This window comes from Nycticebus coucang, chromosome 4 (genome assembly GCF_027406575.1).
Source record: "Nycticebus coucang isolate mNycCou1 chromosome 4, mNycCou1.pri, whole genome shotgun sequence".
Classification (NCBI taxonomy): domain Eukaryota; kingdom Metazoa; phylum Chordata; class Mammalia; order Primates; family Lorisidae; genus Nycticebus; species Nycticebus coucang.
The window spans coordinates 136182494-136192055 of NC_069783.1; the positions used below are offsets into that span (position 1 = coordinate 136182494).

At 53.9% G+C, this 9562-nt stretch overlaps 1 protein-coding gene across 1 annotated transcript in view; it reads left to right on the forward strand.

Annotated features, from left to right (window-relative positions):
* Nucleotides 1-8948, forward strand: part of LOC128584905 (immunoglobulin lambda-1 light chain-like) — a 50358-nt gene extending 41410 nt beyond the window's left edge. Inside the window, exons 3-4 of the mRNA XM_053590179.1 lie at nt 2243-2277; nt 8489-8948. Of these exons, the coding sequence (XP_053446154.1) occupies nt 2243-2277; nt 8489-8808 (355 nt within the window). The 3' untranslated portion in view covers nt 8809-8948. The remainder of the gene's footprint in view (nt 1-2242; nt 2278-8488) is intronic.
* Nucleotides 8949-9562: the final 614 nt, after the last annotated feature.

The window sequence follows — 9562 nt, forward strand, 5'->3', positions numbered from 1 at the left end:
CAGAGCCTGTGAGGGCTGATTGCACTTCTGCTGTCCTGGACAATCATGGATGTCCTCTCTGTACCTGGGCTCGTGTCCTTTCTCATGTATGGATACTCTCGTGGCTCCAGAGAGTCCTGGAGTCACAGTCACAACAGGCCTGAGAAAGGGGACCTCCTTCATAGCTACACCTTCCCCGAAGCCCAGACTCTGAGTTAGAGGAAGGCTTAAGGGTTCTCCGTGCACAGAACCTGCCTGTGCCCGTGTTACACAGGCGAAGGCTCACTCTGGAGGGCTCAATCATTGGACTCGCTGCCTACGGTCCCAGCGGCCCCCATCTTCAGCTGCTGCTCCAAGGCCAACCCCTTTTAATGTGTTACAAGTTTCTATTGTGGGTCACTTTGAGAACAAAGATAAGGAGAGCGAGGAATAGTAAACAAGGCCACATAAAAAAAACAATTGACACACAGTTCTAACCTGCCCACAGCAGAATAAGACCTCTCTGACTCATTTTGAAAACCAAATTCCACACATCATACATTTTCTCGGGTAAATCTTGCAGGTATTTTCTGGTAAGATATGGACCTACAAATAAATGGCGGATTCAAAGACTTTCTTATCTCAAAGATTTAGAAATCGTCAGTGATTCCTTTAGAGAAAACAATAATCCAGGACATAGCAAGTCCTGTGCAAATACCATGGTGTATTGCCATCCTTGTGTGCTGATGCTTTTGTCAGTTTTGTGTGTTTTCCCTTGTAATAAGAGGCCTCAACAAGGTCTGGATGGGGCGATGGGTGTACGTGTTTCTAGGCCTGCGGAAAAGTGCCGAATCTCCCAGATCGCTCCAATGTTTCCCATCAAAGCAGGAGCCCCAGGCGCTGAGAGCTGCTTCTGGGACCTTCCCAGGGTCAAGGGCAGCCCTGGCCTGCCCGAGCTAGAGCCGACCAGACCTGTCTGCTTCTGATTTTCCTGCAAGGTGCTTCTAGCCTCGAGAGACTTCATAGGTTTCAGGCCGGACATTCCCAAAAGTGCATCACCAGAAGGTCAGCTGCTTCCAGCAAAGGCACCCATGGCGGGTTGCCAATCTTTTAGGGATGTTTGCTGAGTCATTTGAGCAGGACTCAAGAGGGTGGAAGTGTCAGTGCAGGGCCTTGTCCTGAGGGCTGCAGTGCACTGCACTTAAACCCCCAGGGGTGTGTTCCGTGCCCTAGGAGAGAATCAGGAAGATGAGCAAGTGCAAGGGCACAGCCAGGGTCAGTAAGTCCTGCTTACTTATCGTGCTGAATTGAATTCAGTAGACGTAAGAACCACACAGACGGGTACCATCAGTGTGTGACATGGAAGTCTTTGAGTCCGCCATCATTATATTTTACTGGTGAAATACGTGGCCAAATTGCTGATGACGTGAGGCCAGCAATAATGGACATTTGTCCAGCTAGAACCAGTTTGGGGTGTACTGTGTGCATGTTCATGACGTCGGCTTATCCCCCAGTTCCTTCTTTCTGGGATGCATATACGATGAGTTCCACCCCCTCATCTCGCTCTCCAGGGCCAGGCCTGGGATCAGCCCCTGATCCCGTTGGGCCCCAGCAGGAAGATGTATTAATATTTGGGCCCCACCATCGAGACCCTCCCTCATGTGTCTCATTGCAAGGAGGTGAAGGCACGCACCACACTCTTGAATCACTGACGGGAGACCAGATTGAGGGGACACAGTGCATGCTCCAAGGTCAGCCTGGAGGATTATTAGGTCAGCGCTTCCCACGGGGACATATAGGAATGGCTTGCTAGACCCTGTCCACTACCAAAACTCTAGGAACCGAGGGGCTGAAAGCCCTGGAGTCAGGGTATGGTCCCAGGACACCGCACTCCGGGAAACCCTGCCTTCCCTGGGTGGAAGAGGACAACCTTGGGTCACCACACGGTCTCACCAAGGCATCAGGGATGTGTCAAGTGTGTTGCAGGGAGACCATCTATCCCCGTCCACAAAAGTTCTCTGCTTGCGACACAAATGGCCTCCAATGACGTCTTTTCTGTTCTTGGCATGTGGACCTTGGGAAAATCCAATCCAAGATCCTGATTTCTTTAGGGAGTCCCTGGTCAGAGGAAGGCATGTGTTGGGTGAGGTTGGGGGTCATGTGGTGCCCCTGCTGAGCAGATGTCCCCAGGGGCAGTGGCCCAGCCCCCTCCATCACAGCTGCAGGTGGGGGCCGTGGGGAAACCAACAAAGGGGTTTTTGTATGAGCCTGTGCCACAGTGTAGTATTTTCGGCGCAGGGACCAAGTTGACCGTCCTAGGTGAGTCTTTCCTTCCCCTTCTTTCCCTATTTCCCCAGGTTTGGGGCACTTATCTGCTGGTTTTGGTATTTCCTCTGTGCTCTGTCCTGGCTCTGGTCAAGTTTTCTCCCTGGATCCAGCTCTGGAGTAAGGATCCTTCCCCCCAGCCCGGTCAGACCCCTACATTCCTCAACCCGGTCCTCCGGCCGAGGAGCCTGAGTGCTGGTCGTGGTTATCTGGTCAGACTGGGCAGTCGGCTTGCCTGGTTTTCTGTTTGGGTGAATCTCTGTCTGTCAGTCAATCTCTCCAGGATGGTGGGGCTGTAGGACGTGGCTCTTTTCTGATGGTCGCCTTTAGGCCGAGTTAGGACCATGTGTCTCTGTGGGGTCATTAGGGCACTATCTAATGCGGAAGAGGTAAAAAGCAATAGCTCCACATGGGAGATGTTGGAAGGACCTGGAACCATCAGCGCTGAGGCTGAGGAACCACAGTTCCCAGGCTCAGGGCCAGGAATCCAGTCCTGAGGGACCCAGGATCAAGGACAAGAGGGACACAGGAGGTGGGGGCCACCCAGGGCCTCAGGGCTGCCAGCACAGAGCTCTGAGCCGGCCTGGGACTCAGGGAACCTTCAGGAAAGAGGAGGGGAGAAGGCTTTGGGCAGTGGAGTTCAGGCAAAGGTCATGAGGAGGGAGGATCTTGGGGGAAGGAGATGGCTGGGCCTCCTTAGAGCTCTGGCCGTCCCAACCAGAGACATGCAGCATATCATGAACTCTCTGGTGCTGTGACCAAGTGCATGTGCACAGCATGAACTCTCTGGTGCTGTGAGCAAGTGCACATGGTGGAAGGGGGAGGGGTGATCCAAGCAGAGACTGTGCAGAGACAGAAACCAAGGAAGAGCAGATTGCAGCTCTCCTCCTAGGCCGTGACCCATAGAGTCTCCAGGATACAGGTCTGGGGAAAACAGACCCAAGGGAGAAAGACCACAGAGTTCCTCATGGTAGAGATGCAAGGTCAGAAGAGTCCCCCACGCAGATGGCACAGAAGAGTGTGAGACCTCACCTCGTGGGCTGAGGGGACAGATGATAACTGAAACGCCCGGTCAGGAGGTCATCAGAGAGTCAGCTGTCTGTGAGGGACGCCAAGGCCCAGCGAGGGCTGGTGCAGGTGGGGGGCAAGGCAAGCTTGGGGATTCTCAGAACAGATAAGGAGTTTCTGACAATATCTGGACCTACCCTTCAGGGGAGGACCCTCAGGCCAATGGCTCTTGAATAAGGTTCATACAGCTGGGCTTGGTACCCTCAGATCCCTCCTTTCTCCCTGAGTCAGGGGCTTCCACAACGGACTGACTCTGAGCCTGTCCTATCCTGCCCCTCCCCCACCCCACAGGTCAGCCCAAGGCCACTCCCACCGTCACTATCTTCCCACCCTCTTCGGAGGAGCTCAGCACCAACAAGGCCACACTGGTGTGTCTGATGAGTGACTTCTACCCGGACTCCGTCTCCGTGGCCTGGAAGGCAGATGGCAGCCCGGTCACCCAGGGCGTGGAGACCACCAAGCCCTCGAAACAGAGCAACGGCAAATACGCGGCCAGCAGCTACCTAAGCCTGACAGGTGACCAGTGGAAAAGTCACGGCAAGTACAGCTGCCAGGTCACCCACGATGGCAAGACCGAGGAGAAGACAGTGTCCCCTGCACAATGTGCTTAGGGTACCAGCCCCCCTCCCCAGCTCCGGGGGCCTGGAACTGCAGGATCCCAGGGGAGGGATCTTCCCTCCCACCCCGGTCATCCCGGCACTTCCCCGTGCACCCTATAAACCCTCAATAAATACCCACATTGCCAGTCAAACCTGCTCCATCTCATCAATTCTTATCTCATATTTATTTTGACATTTCTCCCATGTTCTCAGTGTATGCTGGGGACCCACCTGCTGTGCTCAAACTGTTACTATGATGAATCCCAGCTTCTCCGAATCACCCAGGTTCCCTTCTCCACCTTTCAGCACCCATAAGGATCTGAAAGGCAGTTAGGGGAATACAGTGAGAGCTTGAGTCAGGCAGTGGGGCTTGGTGTGGGATGAGAAGGATGTGGTGCCATGACTAGGTTCAAGGTTACTACCCTGGAGGTGGAATGTGAATCCTGGGGAATATGGTACTAAAGTCAGGCCCGCGATACACTGAGTTTAAGGGTGGTTTGTGGATGGAGCCCGGGGATATGCAATCTCCATCAAGGGGAGGGGAGGGCATGGAGAAATTTCTCAGGTGAGAGAAGCTACCAAGCCAGCGCTTTGCTTGTCCAGAAGGCTTACTCAGAGTGGAATTTGGGAATTGTCAAGCCGAGTGACAGTAGGTCACAGGGGGTGAGGGTGGCTTGAGGATTAAGTGAAATCAGGCTTTTACAGGGACTCAGCACCTCAGAGCCTCCTGCCCTCCAGATCCCGCTGTCCCCCCTTGGGTCAGGGGCTCAGCCTCCCCTGTTCCACGTGCACCTGCTGCTTGGAGTCAGGGACACACTCACCCCCACGTGCCCTGACCATAGGCGAGGAGATCGTGGAGAGAGTCTGTCCATCTCCCAGTGCCCTAGGGACCCTCAGGAACCTCTGTCCCGGCTTCTTGCACATCAGAGAAGGCAACTGGGCAACTTTGACAGGCCACAGACAGAGCCTGTGAGGGCTGATTGCACTTCTGCTGTCCTGGACAATCATGGATGTCCTCTCTGTACCTGGGCTCGTGTCCTTTCTCATGTATGGATACTCTCGTGGCTCCAGAGAGTCCTGGAGTCACAGTCACAACAGGCCTGAGAAAGGGGACCTCCTTCATAGCTACACCTTCCCCGAAGCCCAGACTCTGAGTTAGAGGAAGGCTTAAGGGTTCTCCGTGCACAGAACCTGCCTGTGCCCGTGTTACACAGGCGAAGGCTCACTCTGGAGGGCTCAATCATTGGACTCGCTGCCTACGGTCCCAGCGGCCCCCATCTTCAGCTGCTGCTCCAAGGCCAACCCCTTTTAATGTGTTACAAGTTTCTATTGTGGGTCACTTTGAGAACAAAGATAAGGAGAGCGAGGAATAGTAAACAAGGCCACATAAAAAAAACAATTGACACACAGTTCTAACCTGCCCACAGCAGAATAAGACCTCTCTGACTCATTTTGAAAACCAAATTCCACACATCATACATTTTCTCGGGTAAATCTTGCAGGTATTTTCTGGTAAGATATGGACCTACAAATAAATGGCGGATTCAAAGACTTTCTTATCTCAAAGATTTAGAAATCGTCAGTGATTCCTTTAGAGAAAACAATAATCCAGGACATAGCAAGTCCTGTGCAAATACCATGGTGTATTGCCATCCTTGTGTGCTGATGCTTTTGTCAGTTTTGTGTGTTTTCCCTTGTAATAAGAGGCCTCAACAAGGTCTGGATGGGGCGATGGGTGTACGTGTTTCTAGGCCTGCGGAAAAGTGCCGAATCTCCCAGATCGCTCCAATGTTTCCCATCAAAGCAGGAGCCCCAGGCGCTGAGAGCTGCTTCTGGGACCTTCCCAGGGTCAAGGGCAGCCCTGGCCTGCCCGAGCTAGAGCCGACCAGACCTGTCTGCTTCTGATTTTCCTGCAAGGTGCTTCTAGCCTCGAGAGACTTCATAGGTTTCAGGCCGGACATTCCCAAAAGTGCATCACCAGAAGGTCAGCTGCTTCCAGCAAAGGCACCCATGGCGGGTTGCCAATCTTTTAGGGATGTTTGCTGAGTCATTTGAGCAGGACTCAAGAGGGTGGAAGTGTCAGTGCAGGGCCTTGTCCTGAGGGCTGCAGTGCACTGCACTTAAACCCCCAGGGGTGTGTTCCGTGCCCTAGGAGAGAATCAGGAAGATGAGCAAGTGCAAGGGCACAGCCAGGGTCAGTAAGTCCTGCTTACTTATCGTGCTGAATTGAATTCAGTAGACGTAAGAACCACACAGACGGGTACCATCAGTGTGTGACATGGAAGTCTTTGAGTCCGCCATCATTATATTTTACTGGTGAAATACGTGGCCAAATTGCTGATGACGTGAGGCCAGCAATAATGGACATTTGTCCAGCTAGAACCAGTTTGGGGTGTACTGTGTGCATGTTCATGACGTCGGCTTATCCCCCAGTTCCTTCTTTCTGGGATGCATATACGATGAGTTCCACCCCCTCATCTCGCTCTCCAGGGCCAGGCCTGGGATCAGCCCCTGATCCCGTTGGGCCCCAGCAGGAAGATGTATTAATATTTGGGCCCCACCATCGAGACCCTCCCTCATGTGTCTCATTGCAAGGAGGTGAAGGCACGCACCACACTCTTGAATCACTGACGGGAGACCAGATTGAGGGGACACAGTGCATGCTCCAAGGTCAGCCTGGAGGATTATTAGGTCAGCGCTTCCCACGGGGACATATAGGAATGGCTTGCTAGACCCTGTCCACTACCAAAACTCTAGGAACCGAGGGGCTGAAAGCCCTGGAGTCAGGGTATGGTCCCAGGACACCGCACTCCGGGAAACCCTGCCTTCCCTGGGTGGAAGAGGACAACCTTGGGTCACCACACGGTCTCACCAAGGCATCAGGGATGTGTCAAGTGTGTTGCAGGGAGACCATCTATCCCCGTCCACAAAAGTTCTCTGCTTGCGACACAAATGGCCTCCAATGACATCATTTCTGTTCTTGGCATGTGGACCTTGGGAAAATCCAATCCAAGATCCTGATTTCTTGAGGGAGTCCCTGGTCAGAGGAAGCCATGTGTGGGGTGAGGTTGGGGGTCATGTGGTGCCCCTGCTGAGCAGATGTCCCCAGGGGCAGTGGCCCAGCCCCCTCCATCACAGCTGCAGGTGGGGGCCGTGGGGAAACCAAGAAAGGGGTTTTTGTATGAGCCTGTGCCACAGTGTTGGATTTTCGGCGCAGGGACCAAGTTGACCGTCCTAGGTGAGTCTTTCCTTCCCCTTCTTTCCCTATTTCCCCAGGTTTGGGGCACTTATCTGCTGGTTTTGGTATTTCCGCTGTGCTCTGTCCTGGCTCTGGTCAAGTTTTCTCCCTGGATCCAGCTCTGGAGTAAGGATCCTTCCCCCCACCCCGGTCAGACCCCTACATTCCTCAACCCGGTCCTCCGGCCGAGGTGCCTGAGTGCTGGTCGTTGTTATCTGGTCAGACTGGACAGTCGGTTTGCCTGGTTTTCTGTTTGGGTGAATCTCTGTCTGTCAGTCAATCTCTCCGGGATGGTGGGGCTGTGGGACGTGGCTCTTTTCTGATGGTCGCCTTTAGGCCAAGGTAGGACCACGTGACTCTGTGGGGTCATTAGGGCCCTATCTAATGTGGAAGAAGTAAAAAGCAATAGCTCCAAATGGGAGATGTTGGAAGGACCACAGTTCCCAGGCTCAGGAATCCAGTCCTGAGGAACCCAGGATCAAGGACAAGAGGGACACAGGAGTTGGGGGCCACCCAGGGCCTCAGGGCTGCCAGCGCAGAGCTCTGAGCCAGCCTGGGACTCAGAGAACCTTCAGGAAGGAGGAGTGGAGAAGGCTTTGGGCAGTGGAGTTCAGGGAAAAATCATGAGGAGGGAGGATCTTGGGGGAAGGAGATGGCTGGGCCTCCTCAGAGCTCTGGCCATCCCAACCAGAGACATGCAGCATAGTGCACAGCGTGAACTCTCTGGTGCTGTGACCAAGTGCATGTGCACAGCATGAACTCTCTGGTGCTGTGACCAAGTGCACATGGTGGAGGGGGAGGGGTGATCCAAGCAGAGACCGTGGAGAGACAGAAAACAAGGAAGAGCAGATTGCAGCTTTCCTCCTAGGCCGTGACCATAGAATCTCCAGGATACAGGTCTGGGGAACACAGACCCAAGGGACAAGGACCACAGAGTTCCTCATGTAGAGAAGCAAGGTCAGAACAGTCCCCCACTCAGATGGCACAGAAGAGTGTGAGACATCACCTCGTGGGCTGAGGGGACAGACGATAACTGAAACGCCCGCTGAGGAGGTCATCAGAGAGTCAGCTGTCTGTGAGGGACGCCAGGGGAAGCTTGGGGATTCTCAGAACAGATAAGGAGTTTCTGACAATATCTGGACCTACCCTTCAGGGGAGGACCCTCAGGCCAATGGCTCTTGAATAAGGTTCATACAGCTGGGCTTGGTACCCTCAGATCCCTCCTCTCTCCCTGAGTCAGGGGCTTCCACAACGGACTGACTCTGAGCTTGTCCTATCCTGCCCCTCCCCCACCCCACAGGTCAGCCCAAGGCCACTCCCACCGTCACTCTCTTCCCACCCTCCTCGGAGGAGCTCAGCACCAACAAGGCCACACTGGTGTGTCTGATGAGTGACTTCTACCCGGACTCCGTCTCCGTGGCCTGGAAGGCAGACGGCAGCCCGGTCACCCAGGGCGTGGAGACCACCAAGCCCTTGAAACAGAGCAACGGCAAATACGCGGCCAGCAGCTACCTAAGCCTGACAGGTGACCAGTGGAAAAGTCACGGCAAGTACAGCTGCCAGGTCACCCACGATGGCAAGACCGAGGAGAAGACAGTGTCCCCTGCACAATGTGCTTAGGGCCCCGTCCCCCACCCCAGCCACAGGAGCCTGGAACTGCAGGATCCCAGGGGACGGGTCTCCTTTCCCACCCAGGTCATCCCGGCACTTCCCCTGGCACTTTATAAACCCTCAATAAATACCCTCACTGCCTATCAAAACCTGCTTCATCTCATTATTTCTTTCTTTCTATTTTTTTTTTTTTTTGTAGAGACAGAGTCTCACTTTATCACCCTTGGTAGAGTGCTGTGGCATCACAGCTCACAGCAACCTCCAGCTCTTGGGCTTAGGTGATTCTCTTGCTCAGCCTCCCCAGTAGCTGGGACTATAGGCGCCCACAACAATGCCTGACTATTTTTTGTTGCAGTTTGGCCAGGGCCGGGTATGAACCCGCCACCCTCGGTATATGGGGTTGGCGCCCTACTCACTGAGCCACAGGCGCCGCCCCATCTCATTATTTCTTATCTCATATTTATTTTGACATTTCTCTCATGTTCCCAGTGGGTGCTGGGAATCATCCTGCTGTGCTCAAACTGTTACTATGATGAATCCCAGCTTCTCCCAAATCACCCAGGTTCCATTCTCCACGTTGACCACCCATAACACTCTGAAAGGCAGTTTGTGGAGCAAGGTGAGAGCTTGAGGCAGGCAGAGTGGTTTGGTGTCAGAGGAGATGGATGTGGGGCCACGACTAGGCTCAAGGATACCACTAGCCTGGATCCGGAATCTGAATCCTGAGGAGTCTGGATCACTAAAGTCAGGCCTGTGATCCACT